This window comes from Kogia breviceps, chromosome 10, assembly GCF_026419965.1.
Source record: "Kogia breviceps isolate mKogBre1 chromosome 10, mKogBre1 haplotype 1, whole genome shotgun sequence".
NCBI classification, from domain to species: Eukaryota; Metazoa; Chordata; class Mammalia; order Artiodactyla; family Physeteridae; genus Kogia; species Kogia breviceps.
Genome location: NC_081319.1, coordinates 44,059,260 through 44,076,754, shown reverse-complemented (window position 1 = coordinate 44,076,754; position 17,495 = coordinate 44,059,260). Strand labels below are relative to the sequence as shown.

Here is a 17,495-nt window from a genome sequence, read left to right as displayed (position 1 = left end):
GAGCCACACACTAGGAATGGGCTGAGCAAGGCTTTCATCCCAGGCCTGTCCCATGAACTGAAATAAACGGACACAATGTTTAGAAACTTTTTATTTTCCATCAACCTATTTCCATTTTAAGAGTCAGTGGAAGAACACTTTAAGACCACTCAGTGGTTGTTCCTACCCACTCAGTGGCCTGAGCAGTGGGAGCTGCAGACCAGTCCTCAGTGGCGGGCTGAGCACTCCAGTCTTCTGTTGAGAAAATACCAAAAAAAAAAAAGAAAATAAGAAAAGCCATCAGCCCCATTCCCATAGTATTTTTGTCACCCCACCACCAGCAGCAATCTGCCTTGCATTCCAACAGATACACACTTCAAAGGACAAAGACAAAAGACAACATTTCCAAAACACCTGAATTCAACCTGTCAAGTTATTGGCACAGCTATGGCACACTGAGACACTGGTACTTTAATGCTAGTATGTGCGTGTGTATATGGATGTGTATGTATGTGTGTGTGTATATATATATATATAGTATGTATGTGTGTATATACACGTACACATACATAAACTAAGTGCCCTACATATGAACCTTCAAGTTACGAACTTTCAAAAATGAGAAAGTGCATTCGCATGTCCAATCATGTAAGTTAATTCACGTGTCTGCTGTACACTGTCACGTGGCTGCATCATCTACTAGTGGTTGTACTTTTGTGTACTGTATAGAGCACACAGTTACAGTATCTTGACTTCAAGCCCAGGATGTCCAGAAGCAAGTACAAAAGCAGTGGTGATGTAGCTGGTACAGTACTACCGAGACATCACTGACTCGTTTTTTCAAGAGTAGACAGAACTGAATCCGGCTGGGAACCAGACCTGTGCCATCAAGGTCAGGCGTGAGTGAAATTACCCTCCATCTCTGATAGCTGATGACCTTTCAGCTCTACCATCTCCCTCCCACCTCCTCTAGTAACCCTTCTTGCCTGCTCACTCGATGCCAGCCCCTGTATGCCAGCCGTTGTGTAGTGTGCTGTAAGATTAAAAAGGTTTTATTTTTTGTTTTTTATGTGTTGTGTTATAAGCCTATTACAGTACAGTACTATATAGCCCGTTGTGTCAGTTGGGTACCTAGGCTAACTGTTAGACTTACGAATGTGCTCTCAGAATGGAACTCATTTGTACGTACAGGATTTACTGTATACGTATATATAAAGTGTGCGTATATATGCATATATATATATAAAGAGTGTGCATACACACACATACATATATATTACACTGAAAACACAGTTCTAAACCACCAGCCTGATGCCCTTGGATCTTGATACGTACCAGTGGGGAACTGCTGAATAGGCACAGAGGGCACCTGCACGCCTTCGGACCAGTCCGCCACCTCAGGCTGAGTAGCAGTGAACTCAGGAGCTGGAGCAGTCCATTCACCCTGAAATTCCTCCTTGGTCACAGCCTTCTCAGCTGCTGCCTGTTCTTCCTTTTCAATCTGGTTTAGAAAAAGATTTTTTTGTTTATAGGGACTGACTTGACTTCCAAGAAGCACAGACTGAAGTGTCCAATTTGTTCATGTTACCACAAGCCTTTGTGGAGGAAGCTCACCTCTTCAGGATCTCTGTAAAAGTAGAGATCAGGCATGACCTCCCATGGGTGTTCACGGGAGATGGTGCCACGCATGCGCAGAACTTCCCGGGCAAGCATCCACCACATCAGACCCACTGAGTGAGCTCCCTGCAAGAGTGCCAGGTTATTATAAAGTGATACTTGGCGAACAGCAAACACCTCCCATTCCACCTAACAGATGGGTCCCTTGGTACCATGTGAACAGACATGTCTTAGTTTAAAAGTGTTCATAGTATAGCAGAAACTAACACAACATTGTAGCAACTACACTCCAATAAAAAAAAAGACTTTACTTATTTAACAAGATTATTCCATAACTGGTTCTCAACCTTGACTGCCACTGGAATGAATCATGGGGATTAATCAAGACTCCACTCTAGACAACAAAATGAAGTACCTGGGGTCAGTGCCTGAACACTGGTAGGAGGGGGGGAAAAAAACCAAACCTCTGCCTGATTCTTTTGTGTAACCAGGGTTTTGTGACCAGTGACAAACCAGACTAATCTGAACCATATGCAACCCACCTTTTTAGGGTCTTACATCAGGATACATCAAGTTAGTCTGAAAACAGAAAGGCCAAGTAATGCCTGAGAGGTCCAGGAGTAAGAAATAATGGAGAAAAGCAGAAGAAAACACAGGCCATTTAAAAAATGTTTTTTCATCTCTCCTTAAGGCTTTCATATATTAAAATAATACATTTGTAGCAAGTATTACTATCAAACTCCACTCATTGGGCCAGAGACCCTTGTGATGTTAGCGAAAAACTTGCCCCTCGTGTAGCACACTACCTACACTTGTGAGTTCATCGGCCAGTGGCCTCAACTCCAAGCTCTAACAATGTGCAGAGGAATGTCTGTCTCTAGAGCACTTATTCTCCAGCTCTCGTTTAGATCATAAAATTGTTACCTTGTTGTTGCATGGGATGGCAATGTCCACATACCGCAGAGGAGAGTCTGTGTTACACAGAGCAATGGTAGGCAAGTTAACGTAAGAGGCCTCTGTGAGAGGCTGGTGGTCAGCCCTGGGATCAGTAACCACCAGAAGTCTTGGCTCCCGGAAGGCTGCCTGGATCTGGTTAGTGAAGGTTCCAGGAGTGAAGCGGCCAGCAATAGGCGTGGCTCCAGTGGCAGCAGCAAACTTCAGCACAGCTCGCTAGAAGAATCAACATTCAGAGTTAACAGTGCTCCAGAGATGGTGCCATCCTGCAGAATTGCAGGAGTTCTGCAATTATAAATGGGTCAACACCAAGTTCTATAATCACATGAAGCAGCCTATCTAGTCAGAACCTCCCAAAATCCCTTACTCAAAAATGAAACCATCAAATTAAACACTCAAAACATCCAGTAATTCTTCTGTATCCTTCACTTATTACATGAAAAATACTTTAAAAATTAGAGCCAAAAAACATGCCAAGCACGGCCCCACCCCAGGTCCTCTGCTGGGGATGCTCTTCCCTCAGGTATCTGAGGCTCACTACTTCCTCACTTCTGCAGGTCCCAGAGCCAACCAGCCTGGTTCAAGTACCAAGTAGGTCACTTACGAGTACGAGTAACTGGGGCAAGTTACGTGTCTCCAAGTTCCTCATAGAATTGTAAAAATTACATGAATCGATACACACCATGCAGAACAGTGCCTGGCATCCAGTAAGCACTTCTGTACCGGTCAGATTTTGTCACAGCCAACCTATACAGAGCAGGAGTACACCCACTTTTCTTATCCTTTAAATTCCCCCTACAGAAAGCTTACTTCCTTCATACCTTCAAAAACAGACTACTTTTCTGCTATATTCCAAGCACTCAGCAAACACTACATGGACCAATCTAGATACTCAGTAAATTTTCGCTGAGGGAAGCACGGAATGCTCACTAAGTTCATTCTACAGCAGTAATTAAAACTATCAACCGTACATCAAACCAGAGTCCAGTCATAAGCCAGCCTCTGGGGGAATAACCCCGTTAACATACATCTGCAGGGGGCTCCAATCAGGATAGTGGAGTAGAATGACGTGGAACTCACCTCCTCCCACAACTATGTCAAAAATACATCTACAAATGGAACAAGTGTCACAGAACACCTACTGAACACTAGCAGAAGACTTCAAACATCTGAAATGGCAAGAAAGATCTCCACATAACTGGGCTGGACAAAAGGGAAAAAAAGAGGAATCAGGATGGGACCTGTGCCCTGGGAGGGAGGTGAAGAACAGGAAAGACTCCCACACCCAGGGAAGCCCCCTCAACGGTGGGGAGATCAACTGGGACAGAAAGGGAGCTTCTAAGGCTCGGACAACTGGCTTGTAGTAGGCATAACAGAGACCTGTACGCCCCAGCCTGAGATGCGTGTCTGTTAGTACAGGTGGGGGCTGGGTGCTGTTTTAGAGGACAGACCCAGAGAGATGACTGGTGTTGGCTATGCAGAGACAGCCTGAAGGGGCTGGAGAGTGGCACAGCCACAACCAGGAGTGTTCGTGGAAAAAGGCCAGGCCCACCACAGAAGGGAAGCGCCACTGTTAAGTGGCTTGCGAAAGGAGAAGTGGGGTCACCAGTGCAGCCTCCTTCTCCACTCACCAGCCCCAGCACCAAAAGCCGGCTCAGTGGACACAGGAGCAGACGCCAGCAAGTTGCCCAGGAACAGAGGCAGGGCTGAAACTGCAGCTGAGCCCCAGGGGCCACCCAACTTAGGAAGCAGGCTGAAATCTCTCCCCACGGCTGCATGAGCTGTGGATTTACACATCTGCCACCAGCTTTGTAAACTCAGCTCCATAAACTCAGCTCTTATAGGACATCCAAATGGACCAGTGCTCCTACAACTGGGACAGGTCTTACCTAAGCAGCTGTGTGCTTTGTGGGCACGGGCACACAGGGGCTGGGCCAGGGTCTGAGCTGCCTCCATAGCTCCTACAGGGGGTCCGGGTGTGCGACTACTGCTGTCCTGGCACCTGACTTCAGTAGATCTGCAGAGGTGGCCTTGTGAAAACAACACCTGAAGGACACCAGGGCTGACTGCCAGCATTCCCTGGGTTACGATGGGGCCGAGGGCAATGCCAACAGCACAATGGGTGACAGGTGGCACCACAGAGCACACTCGCCGGTGAACAGCTCCAGCAGAGAAAGACACAGTGGCTCCTCTCCCAGTGGAAACGCTCTAATCCAGCCCTTAACGCCACAGCTCAGCTCTGGGGGCTTCTACTCTATAATAACAACTAGGGAGCATACCCTGCCCCTGACAGGATAGTGACAACCACAGAGTAAACAACATCCAGTGCAGGCTCTACTCACCGCACCAGTCACACCTCCTGGCAAGGGGATGATGGCCACCATACACTGAAGAAAGAGGCAGCAGGCAGGCATACACAGTAAAAACCACCCTCGCAACCAAAATGTTAAACCCAAAGAGGCTATACAGTGACATTCCCACATAAAAATAGCCCTCCAAGCGACTTCCCTGGTAGTGCAATGGTTAAGAATCCACCTTCCAATGCAAGGGACGTGGGTTCAATCCCTGCTGAGGGAACTAGATCGATCCCACATGCATGCCATAACTAAGAGTTCACATGCCACAACTAAGAAAGACCAAGAGCAACCAAAATAAAATAAGTTTTTTTTTAAAAAAAGCCCTCCAGGGCTTCCCTGGTGTCGCAGTGGTTGAGAATCCGCCTGCGGATGCAGGGGACACGGGTTCATGCCCCGGTCCGGGAAGATCCCGCATGCCGCGGAGCAGCTGGGCCTGTGAGCCATGGCCACTGAGCCTGTGCGTCCGGAGCCTGTGCTCCACAACAGGAGAGGCCACAACAGTGAGAGGCCCTCGTACCACAAAAAAAATAAAATAAAATAAAATAAAAAAGCCCTCCAACACCACAGTAGATAACTGTTTCTCAACTCACAGAGCAAGAGAAATATAAGTAAAATGAAGAGACAGAGGAACCACTCCCAATAAAAAGATCAAGAGAATTCCCCTGAAACAACAAACAAAAAAGACCTCTGAATGTAACAGACATCGAGTTAAAAAAGGAAATAATGAAAAACTGAACGAATTGAAAAAGACTATCAACAGAAATGCAATTACTGTGAAAAAGAACTAGAAATTATTAAGGAAGAACCAAGAAAAATCAGAAAATTCATTTGCAGGGACAAAAGCTGAACTAAAGGCAACGAATAGCAGAATGAATAATGCAGAAGAACGTTATCTGGAAGACAGTGATCTATCTTTAGAAGAAAGTGATTTGGAAGATAGAATAATGGAAATCACCCAATCAGAACAGCAGACAGAAAGCCAAATGAAAAATGAAAGCAATATAAGGAACCTATGGGATAATATAAAGCATGCCAATCTACAAACAGGGATCCCAGAAGGAGAAGAGAAAGGGGATTGAAAATATATTTGAAGAAATTATGGCCGAACACTTCCCAAACCTAAAGAAGGAAACTGATATCCAGGTACAGGAAGCATAGAGCATCCCAAACAAGATAAACCAAAACAGACCTACACTAAGACGTAATTAAAGCAAGGATTCTAAAGACAGCAAAAGAAAAACAAAGAGTTAATTACAAGGGAACCCCCATAAGGCTTTCAGCTGATTGTAGGCCATAAGAGAGTGGCAACATATATTCAAAGTCCTGAAAGGTAAAAATCTGCAACTCTACCCAGCAAGATTATCATTTGGAATAGGAGAATTTCCTCAGACAAACAAAAACTTAAAGAATATAGCAATACTAAACCTACTCTAAAAGAAATACTGAGAAATCTTCTCTAAATAGAAAAGAATCTATAGGAAAGGGGAAAAAAATTCACAGTTGGAAAGTAAATCACTTAAATAAGACAATAAACAGATTTTTTTTTTTTTTTTTCAGTACACGGGCCTTTCACTGTCTCACTGTTGTGGCCTCTCCCGTTGCGGAGCACAGGCTCCGGACGCGCAGGCTCAGCGGCCATGGCTCACGGGCCCAGCCGCTCCGCGGCATGTGGGATCCTCCCAGACCGGGGCACGAACCCGTGTCCCCTGCATTGGCAGGCAGACTCTCAACCACTGCGCCACCAGGGAGGCCCCCAGTAAACAGATTTTAAAAAGAAAAAATTTCTCTTAAAGAGATGATAACCACTTAAAGCAAAAGGATAAACATGAAGATGTAAAAGAGGACATCAAAATCACAAAATGTGGGGGATGAAAGAAAATGTAGATTTTTTTTTTAGTCTAAGTCAAGTTGATATAGGAAGGGGTTAACATATTTGAAAAACAGAGTAACCACAAATCAAAAACACAACAGATTCACAAAAACCAAGAAGAAAACAAAAGCACAATACAAAAGAAAATCATTAAACCACAAAAGGAAAAACAAAAAGAAAGAGACAAAAAAGAAACATAAGGTCAACAGGAAAACAATGTTTAAAATAGCAATAAGGGCTTCCCTGGTGGTGCAGTGGTTGAGAATCCGCCTGCCGATGCAGGGGACACAGGTTCATGCCCTGGTCCGGGAAGATCCCACATGCCGCGGAGCGGTTGGGCCCATGAGCCATGGCCCCTGAGCCTGTGCGTCCAGAGCCTGTGCTCCGCAACGGGAGAGGCCACAACAGTGAGAGGTCCGTGTACCACAAAACCCAAAAATAAATAAATAAATAAATAAAATAAAATAGCAATAAAATTACCTTAAATGTCAATGGACTAAATGTTCCATCAAAAGACACAGAACAGCAGATTAGATTTAAAAAAAAATGAGCCTACAATATGCTGCCTACAAGAGACACACTTTAAGGCAAATGACACACGTAGACTGCAAGTGAGGAGATGGAAAAAGATATTGCATGCAAACAGAAATGACAAGAAAGTGCAGGTTGCAATACTCATCAGACAAAGCAGACTTAAAAAAAGACTACAAAGAAAGATAAAAAAGCACACGACGTATGGTAAAAGGATCAATAAAAGGAGAGCACACTATACTCATCAACATGCACCCAAATACATAAAACAAATATAAACATAAAGGGAGAAACTGACAGGAATACACTAATGATAGGAGACTTTAACACGCCATTCATATCAATGGACATATCTGGGAGAGAGAAAATAAGGCAACAGAGATCCTAGATGATTAACAATACACTTAAGACATTTTCAGGACATTAGCGCAAAAAAAGCAGAATATACATTCTTTTCAAGTGCACATGGAACATTCTCTGAGACTGACCACATACTAGGTCTAAGACATCTTCAGGACATTACAGCCAAAAGCAGAATATACATTCTTTTCAAGTGCACACAGAACATTCTCTGAGATTGACCACATAGTAGGGCATAAAATAAACCTCAACAAATTTAACAGCATAGACATTATTCCAAGCATCTTTTCTAACCACAACTGCATGAAACTAGAATCAACCACTGAAAAAGAAACAAGAAAAAAAAACAACAGCATGGGAGACTAAACATGGTACTAAGAAACCAGTGGGTCAACAATGGAATCCAAGAAATTTAAAAATGCCTTGAGGCAAATGACAATGAAAACACAAAATCTATGGGATACAGCAAAAGCAGTTCTTAGAGGTAAGTTCACAGCAATACAGGCCTTTAAGAAACCAGAAAAATCTCAAAACAAGTCAGCAAAAGGAAGGAGATAATAAAGATGAGAGAGGAGGGACTTCTCTGGTGGTGCAGTGGTTAAGGCTTGCACTCCCAGTGCAGGGGGCCAGAGTTTGATCCCTGGTCAGGGAACTAGATCCCACATGCATGCCACAACTAAGGAGCCCGTGAGCCACAATTAAGCTCATGTGCCACAAGTAAGGATCTGGTGAGCCACAACTAAGACCCAGCATGACCAAATAAATAAATATTAAAAAAAAAAAAAAAGATCAGAGAGGAAATAAATAAAATAGAGATTAAAATAAAACCAAGATTTGCTTCTTTAAAAGGGTAAACAAAATCGACAAACCTCTGGCCAGGATCACCAAGAGGAGAGAAGACCCAAATAAAATAAGAAATGAAAGAGGAGAAACCACAACTGATACCATTACAAACAATTATATGCCAACAAAAAAACATTAACAATTATATGCCAACAAATTTGACAAACTAGAAGAAACGGACATCTTTCTAGAAACATAAAGCCCACTGAAACTAAATCAAGAAATAGACAACTTGAACAGCCTGATTACTAGAAATGAAGCAGAATCTGTAATTAAAAAGCTCCCTTCAAATAAAAGTCCAGGACCATATGGCTCCACAGGCGAATTCTATCAAATATACAAACAACTGGGAGAAAATATTTGCAAATGATGTGACCAACAAGGGCTTAATTTCCAAAATATACCAACAGCTCATACATTTCAATAACAAAAAAACAACTGAACTGGGCAGAAAACCTAAATAGACATTTCTCCAAAGAACTACAGATGGCCAATAGGCACATGAAAAGATGCTCAACATTGCTAATTATTAGAGAAATTCAAATCACTACTACAATGAGGTACCACCTCACACTGGTCAGAATGGCCATCATGAAAAAGTCTACAAATAATAAATGCTGGAGAGGGTAAGGAGAAAAGAGTACCCTCTAATCCTGTTAGTGGGAACGTAAACTAGTGCAGCCACTATGGAAAACAGTATGGAGGTTCCTTAAAAAACTAGAGTTGCCGTATGACCCAGCAGTTCCACTCCTGTGCATATACCCAGACAAAACTGTAATTCGAAGATTCAGGCACCCAAATGTTCACAGGAGCACTATTTACAATAGCCAAGACATGGAAACAACTGAAATGTCCATAGACAGATGAATGGATAAAGACGATGTGGTGTGTATAAACAGCAGAGTACTCAGCCATTAAGAAGAATGAAATAATGCCATTTGTAGCAACATGGATGGACCTAGAGATTATCACACTAAGTAAGACAGAAAGAGAAAGACAAATATCGTATGACTTCACTTTTATGTGGAATTTAAAATACAACACAAATGAACACATCCATGAAAGAGAAAAATAGAACAGACTTATAGTTGCCAAGGGGGATAAGGGATGGGGGAGGGAAGGATTGCGAGTCTGGGATTAGCCAGATGCAAACTATGCTATATAGGATGGATAAACAAGGCCTTACTATATAGCACAGGGAACTATATTCAATATCCTGTGATAAGCCATAGTGTTAAAGAATATGAAAAAGAATATATGTATATGTAACTGAGTCACTTTGCTGTACAGCATAAATTAACACTGTAAATCAAATACTACACAATAAAAATTTTTTTAAAATGAAATTCAAAAAGAGCATCTTACTATCAATACATAATTTAAAAACTGTCAAAATCCAAGTCAAATTTTTTAAAATTAGAAACAGGGTGAATGAAATCCTTTTAAAAGCTTTAATGCTTTTGTAAAAAGCATGTTTTTAAAAAATCCATTAGTTTTCCCAGCAGAAAAATAAAATAATTATCAAGATAGAAATGGGACAAAAAAGACTAAAGTTTTACCTTACTTGCCATTAAAAAATATTAAGCTATTTTTTATTCATTTAAGCTGGCAAAGATTATTACTCTTGCTTATGAGACAAAGACTGGGGGTACCCTACCCTCAGAAGACCTTCCTGAGATATTCCAAAGTTGACATTTCATTTTTTTTAACCCAGTATTCCATCATTTTAAATATAAAAAGCTCACTGCAGAAAAATGTGGTGAGCTACTTTAACAGGGTCATTTCTCGATATTTAGTGGCACAAGAAAACACACAATGACATGAAAACATGAACCTTGACATACTATCAGATGCAAAGTGATAAATATACGAAATGGTTGAATTTTGGCAATTCCTCTGACTCAGGGCAATTTCAAATGATTTCTGAACAGTGAAATTACGGGTTATTTTTTTCTTATGCTTTTCTATACATCCCACAACATCTTTAGGTTTTATAACAAAAACCAAGCATATTGTTCCACAAACCTGGCCAGTATTCCTGGAGGATATGACACTGACATCAGCTGGGTTTTCAATGGCAACAATGGCACGAGCTGCCAACAGAAGCTTCTCCCAGGTTCTCTTCAGATTTATGATGTAGATGCCTAGACACAAGGTTTGTTAACACCTAGCCAAACTTTAAAAGTTAACATTCTTCTAAAAAGCTGAATCCATGTGGCAGCGAGTACTATCAAACTCCAGTCACAGAGGCAAGCTCTACTGGTGTTAGCGAAAATCCTGCCATTAATATAGCACACTTCCGACACTCACAAGTTCATTGGCCAAGACCGGCCTCCACTCTGAGCTTTAATAGTGTGCAGCCTTGATTCAGTAGGCAAAGTGCACCTTCTCCCTACTCTTCCCCTGTACTAACCCGCCATCAGGCCCCCCATGCAGAATCCAACAAGCCCCTCTTACCACTCTTTTCCTCTTATGTTCTATCTTGATGTCAGATTCATCCCAAACTCCTTTAAACCCTGCCACTCACACACATAATTCCTTCAGTGGTTCTAAGCTGAAGAACTTAATGCCTTCCATATTCTCATCACAACCTACATTCCCTTTTCTGATACATTCAAGCAAGCCAAATTCCCATCTGTGGCTTTTTCTCTCAGAATTCAGCTTTACAAACCGGTATCAGTAGCCACAAAGTATAAGGCACTATGGGAGATAAGTTATTAGCAACTAAACTAACCAACTTCCTCTTTATGTTTACATCATGCTTCTTCATGGTCCAACCCAGGTCACATAACCTAGCAATAGCCACTCTTCCACTGGAGTCCAGAAACCTTTCCTTCCAAAAACAACCAGAGCACTTTTACTCAGTTTTAAAACTTCTTACCCATCTAAAGATCTAGTTTCATCGGTTACTTAGTGAGAGCCCTCCAAGGTGGATTTTTTTTTTTTTTTTTTTTTTTGTGGTACGCGGGCCTCTCACTGTTGTGGCCTCTCCCGTTGCGCGGAGCACAGGCTCCGGACGCGCAGGCTCAGCGGCCATGGCTCACGGGCCCAGCATGGTTCACGGGCCCAGCCACTCCGCGGCATGTGGGATCTTCCCGGACCGGGGCACGAACCCGTGTCCCCTGCATAGGCAGGCGGATTCTCAATCACTGCGCCACCAGGGAAGCCCTAAGGTGGATATTTTAGAAATCACTTCACTCAGCACTACCCATCAGAACAGAAGCATCAAAATTTGTCCTTAGGGCTTCCCTGGTGGCACAGTGGTTGAGAAACCACCTGCGCATGCAGGGGACACGGGTTCGTGCACCGGTCCAGGAAGATCCCACATGCTGCAAGAGCGGCTGGGCCCTTGAGCCATGGCCGCTGAGCCTGCGCGTCCGGAGCCTGTGCTCCGCAACGGGAGAGGCCACAACAGTGAGAGGCCCGCGTACGGGGGTGGGGTGGGGTGGGGTGGAATTTGTCCTTATAGCTGGGATGACCAAGAAAAAGAACCCTAAAGCAATGACTGACCATCACTTTTCCTTTTGTAGATGTACTGTTCCATTTGGAAGTCAAGGTTGGTGCCACCTAAGTGGGTTCCTGCTGCAAGGAATTTGAGGACATCCTCCTCCTTCATTTGCAGGACATCAAGGGCTCCGGACATTGTGAAAGTTTCCCTTTAAGTTACGACGGGAATCTGAAAAACAATAGTTAACAAAAGTCCTTTATTACACTCCATGACAAGTGGGATGAGGTAACAGGTGCATTCTAACTCCTCGTGAGAGTCAAATGACTCAATGTTTAAATCTAACCATCTTGACAGATGAATGGATAAAGATGTGATACATATATACAATGAAACACTACTCAGCCATAAAAAAGAATGCCATTTGTAGCAACATGGATTCAACTAGAGATTGTCACAGTAAGTAAATCAGAAAGACAAATACCATGTATCACATGTGCAATCTAAAATATGACACAAATGAACCTATCTATGAAACAGGACAGACAGAACAGACTTGGTGGTTGTCGAGGGGAAGGGGTGGAGGGGGAGGTTGGGATTAGCAGATGTAAACTTTTATATACAGACTGAATAAACATGGTCCTCTTCTATAGCACAGAGACCTATATTCAACACCCTATGATAAACCATAATGGAAAAGAATATTAAAAACATTGTATAATATGTATACATATGTATAACCTAATCACTTTGCTATATTGCAAAAATTAACACATTGTAAATCAACTATACTTCAACAAAAAATATCGATAAACTTGAAATAAACATCTAACCACAGACCATACCTCCTAGTGTCAGGCACTGGGCTTAGTCTAATGGGATGAGACTCATGAACACCTTGTAAAATATGCCACACCTTGTAAAATTGCTGGAAATCCTGCTAAAGAGTGTTATGGAGATGAACAAAACACCCAGATAATGAAACTAAACGAAAACAGTGAACTGAGACTTAATACTTCTCAAGGTACTTAGGACTTAGACGAGGAACAGCAGCCATGTTCAAGACTATTCTAAAGCTGAGCAAAGGTGGTGAGGTTTATTTTCAAGCCGACTGAAGCTGAGAGCTTTGGCGTTACTTCTCCCTGCGATTACAACTAGTTTTCCTCAAAATCAGGCAGGAAAGACAGGGCTGGACCTAAGAACAGCCTCCTCAAACAGACATTAGGCAAAAAGCAAAGCCAACTCCTTGTTTTGCGCTTAATGAGACCATGAAGCATGGAGGAATGGCGTCAGCAACAAGAACATAAATTAGACTTTGATTAAACTGACACCTTAAGAGGGAACCCTGACCATAAACCCCAGAGAGCTTGGCCGAGCACACAGCCTGTAGGTGACTGCTGTACAACCTCACACATCTGGCGCTCGACTAGCAAGGGAAAAAGGCTCTTAGAGCGCAGGTGCGGTGGCTTCTGGAGGGGGATGGGGAAGAGCAAAAACTGATGTAACCAGGTGAAATCAAAACCCCACTCCGAGAAAAAGAATGAAGAAACAAACTAGCAAAACAAAATCCCACTCCGATTCTCCCAACAATGAGTATTCCGCCCCTAAACCAAGAAATATGCGCCCATTCTAAGAATTAAAGTGAAATAAAAGGCGTGGGGGGTGGGTCAGAAAAACCCCTCGGTGCACTCCTCACGAGGACGCCCGCATTCTTCTCCGAGGACGTGCTTCTGTTCCTTCATAAATTGCTTCTCTCTACACCTCAGTCTTTTTTAGTAATTAATTTTTTTTCTTTTAACACCGCGAGGCATGCGGGATCTTACATTCCCCGACCTGGTATCGAACCCGCGGCCCCTGCAGTGTAACAGCGCAGTCTTAACCACTGGACCGCCGGGGAAGTCCCTGTATGTGCCTTTCTTTGCGTCCCCTGTCCGAAATCTTTTGGACAAGTAGAATAAGAACCTGGACCTTTAATTTAGCCTGTCCGGCATCAAAAACCTCGCCAAGAACCTTAACTCTTTAACGGAATACCACAAACGGGGAAAACAGACCAACCCAACCAGCTGGAGGAAACTGGAGCCTAGGTCTCTGGGTTTACCGCCGAGTGTCGAGACCCGAAGGGACAGCAGCGCGCTGCGTTAAGCCGGTCTCTCTACACCGCCAACCACCCGCACACCCACTCGGGCCCTCCACGGCTGGAGCGCGACCTCCGCCGGCTCCCGGGGCCTTGTGGGAACGCGCGGGCCCGAGCCCGGCCACATGCAGGCCGCCAAAACGGAGGGGGAGCGCGCCGAGCCGAAGACAGACGCGCTCCGCCTGCAGGCTTCCACCCAGGTGCTCGCACCACTAGTCGCGGCAAGAAGTTCGTCTTGGTGCCCCTGGGGTACGCCCGGACGCCACATGCTACTCACCAAGAACAAAGCCGTATGGGCCCTTATCTGGCACGGAAAGAAAGCGCGGGCGGAAATGACGTCCTTATATAGTCCGCCTCCAGCCAATGACAACGAAAGGCGAGCGGAAGCGCTAACAAGGCGGGCGTCGTAGGGGCGGGTCTTCCTCCGGAAGGCGGGCTGCGGCGCTGGCGCGGACGCTATCGAATGGCGGAAAGGGGCGGGCCGGTTGGAACACGCAGTTTGCGACCAGGGACGCGGGCCGGAAGTCAGCCCGGTAGTCAGTCAGCCAGTCAGCCCGCTCGTATGCATTCGAGCTCTCGGCCAGCCTTTTGTACCTATCAACTTGAGCGGGTCCTTCACCTAAGCTGCAGTTTCCTTACATGGGAAAGGGTGTTGAACACCAGCCTGTATTGGATAAACAAAAGCTGGAGAAATTATTTTGCGTTTTTTGGAGGACAAGTTAGCAGTGTGTAATTCAGATTTTTAAAAAGTTATCTTACGGGAAGTTTCCCGGAAAAAAAAAAGAAGACTGTACAGGTGGTTTGCGTGAGAATTTCTTTCTCGTAGGAGAAAAACTGCAATATCCATTACTAGTTAATATTTATTCCGCCCAATACTATGCAGCTGTTAAAAAATAATTAAAATACAAAAAGGAGTTGCAAGATGAGGGCGATTATTTTTAAAAATGAAGCCCTAGGCATTAAATGATTGTAAACAAACAACCAATAGCCAGATTATTAGTTATACAGTAGGTTTCAAGCCTGGCTGCGCTTAGAATCACTTGGAGAGCTTTTAAACATATGACCAACTCCAAACCAAAAGAATCTAGGTCATTTTAATGTGCAGCCAGGGTGAGAACTACGTACGGATATACAAGTAGAGAAACTGGGTAGGTTTTTGGCCTCATTTTTTTAGTGTTTCTTGAAATTTTCTAAGAGGAACACAGGTTTTTTAACTGGAACAGAACAAACCCCACTGCATTTAAATGAAGAGCTGACATACAAGGAAAGGAGTAAATTTAGTCATGGCTTTAAGCATCCTTAGAAACTGCTGAAAATATCTGTAGACATTTTGGCTCGCACAAAAAAAAAAAAAGGGAAGACTTAAAAAGAATGGCTGGCTTTTAGGGACAGTGTTCTATCACTGCAGGACTTCTCTGGAGGGCATTCTGGGGCACTCCCAAACTATCTCAGCAGCTCCCTCCCCTGTGCACCATAGAATCTCCAGAATACTTCCATTATGACAACTAGGAAATGGTACTGTGATTACATTTAGGTTTTGTTTCTCCACAAAATATTTTTTTCCCACAAAATAACTTTGTCCTTGAGAGTGATCTGCATGATGAAGATATTTGGCAAGGAAGTGAGTTAACTCCAAAGGCGAAAACGTACTGTAGTGATAATAAGCCATGGTGAGGCGCCCTTGGCCTAAGAGGCACGTGTCAAAGGGCTGTAGCTCCCTAGCCACATGTCCTCCCCCCCACCTCAGCCTCCTAGTCTTCTGCACAAGTTTCTCCACTATTTTTTATTCATACACATTTTAAATAAAAATCTCAGAGCCCTCCTTTTGCAAACTTTGGTTTCTGGGGTCTGTATTTAAAAAATAAATAAACTGGGCTTAAAATTTTTTTTTCAAATATAAAATTGTGCCAGAGACTAGTATTTTGGGCTATATTTCACATGGCATTGGATGGCTAAGACAATCTCTACTGATTTGAAGCTGAGAGAATATGGGGCAGTTAGCTAGACCCAGGCATCAAGTTCATCTTGGGCCACCTACCTTTCTAACCAGAATTCCTCCTTGCTCCTCTTCACCTGTTTGTCTGGTATCCAGTTGTCCTACAGTTTTCTCCACGACCCTTACCTGTAGTGGTCTGAGCAGGGTTCCAAAATCACTTTTCCCTCCTTTGTCCCAAAGCCCTCATTCCATCAGTTAAGTGGTAATGGAATGGTCCCTTCTGTCCATCAAAAGCATTGTCTTAAAACTTTTCTCTATCACTTGGCACTTCATGTCTTGAATTAGTTCATGCTTTGGAATCCCAGCTTCACCACATGCTGTGACTCTGACCAAGTCACTCAACCTCTCCCAGGAAATAAGAGTTGTTGAGATTTCAGCTGCTGCTGTCCCCCCGAAATGAGCCTCTGTGCCTAGAAATCCTCCAGAATCATAGTGAATGAGAAGGCTCACCTGATGTTCGTATTTTATGAACCAGAGACATTTTAATGCTCTATACAAAAACAAAGCTATATATCAAATATCAGAACTCAAAAGCTTAAAAATTAAATCACATGTATTTATACTTAAGAAATCACATTAACTAAAAAGGACACAATTATCCCTGAAATGGAGACAGACCTGGAGATTCTGGATTGCTTCAGTCAATTTGGCTCTCAGTCTTCAGAGCATTCTCACCAAACACCTGCATCCTCATACAGGCGCATCAGTCATGCTCAGTCCACAGTTTGTTACTCTAAAAACACTAGTCGACAGACAGCTTTGCTCTATAGTGGGAGGGGACCCAAGTTGCACACTAAATAATACACAGTATAGAGGAAGCACACAGTGAGAATGAAGGGCATTTCAGACAGAAAGGAGAGATTGAATTATGATATGATAACATATCCAAGAGTGTTTATCCACAGTCATTGATCCATAAGCCCGATTCTGTGAGACAGGATTATTAAGGGGAGGGCGAATTATGAGGACAAACAGGCAGTAAAAGAGTAGTGTAGATTAAGCCTGACGGAGAAAGACTTACAATATTCTCCTACGGGATTTTGGGGTATATCCAGCAGGCAGTGGGGAGTCAAAGGATTATTAACAATGGGATGGGTTTTATGAAGAGATTTAGGGGAAACTCAGGTTAACATCCAACTTGCTGAGTTAAAGTAGCCATGAGACATCCACGTGTGTGGGGATAAGTAGCAAGTGGCTAGATATGCACAGAGATCTGAGGGATGGATAAAATAATTAAAAGACAGGGATCAGTCACTCACTCAGTGCTCATTGCACGGCTTCTCTGTGTCCCAAGGCACGGATGGAAGCTAGGATGCAGCCATGAATGAGACACACAGCCTCTGCCTCTCGGATCTTACGACTGAACTGGAGAGAGAGATTAAACAGCCACTAGACAGTCATTTCATTTC

The 17,495-nt window shown here is 43.5% G+C and overlaps 1 protein-coding gene, 1 long non-coding RNA gene and 2 other non-coding genes across 6 annotated transcripts in view; 1 reads left to right on the top strand and 3 right to left on the bottom strand.

Moving 5' to 3' along the window:
* LOC136794991 (uncharacterized) overlaps positions 1 to 1,048 on the top strand; it is a 263,347-nt gene extending 262,299 nt beyond the window's left edge. For 2 of the 3 annotated variants that reach the window (XR_010842625.1, XR_010842627.1), the window contains one exon: positions 709 to 1,048. This is a non-coding gene — a long non-coding RNA (uncharacterized lncRNA). Of the gene's footprint in view, positions 1 to 346; positions 490 to 708 lie in introns of those variants that run through there. The other variant, XR_010842626.1, reaches the window with a different exon arrangement.
* Positions 74 to 15,237, bottom strand: RPSA (ribosomal protein SA). Its single transcript, XM_059075881.2, has 7 exons — positions 14,368 to 15,237; positions 12,022 to 12,187; positions 10,537 to 10,655; positions 2,521 to 2,766; positions 1,594 to 1,722; positions 1,315 to 1,480; positions 74 to 234 (listed from the first exon to the last, which is right to left on the bottom strand). The coding sequence occupies exons 2-7, from the start codon at positions 12,152 to 12,154 to the stop codon at positions 140 to 142; spliced, it is 888 nt and encodes a 295-aa protein (XP_058931864.1). The 5' UTR covers positions 12,155 to 12,187; positions 14,368 to 15,237; the 3' UTR covers positions 74 to 139.
* On the bottom strand, positions 2,311 to 2,460 carry LOC131764692 (small nucleolar RNA SNORA62/SNORA6 family). The gene has a single exon (XR_009337902.1). It is a non-coding gene; the product is annotated as a small nucleolar RNA SNORA62/SNORA6 family (small nucleolar RNA).
* LOC131764693 (small nucleolar RNA SNORA62/SNORA6 family) lies at positions 10,722 to 10,872 on the bottom strand. The gene has a single exon (XR_009337903.1). It is a non-coding gene; the product is annotated as a small nucleolar RNA SNORA62/SNORA6 family (small nucleolar RNA).
* Positions 15,238 to 17,495: the final 2,258 nt, after the last annotated feature.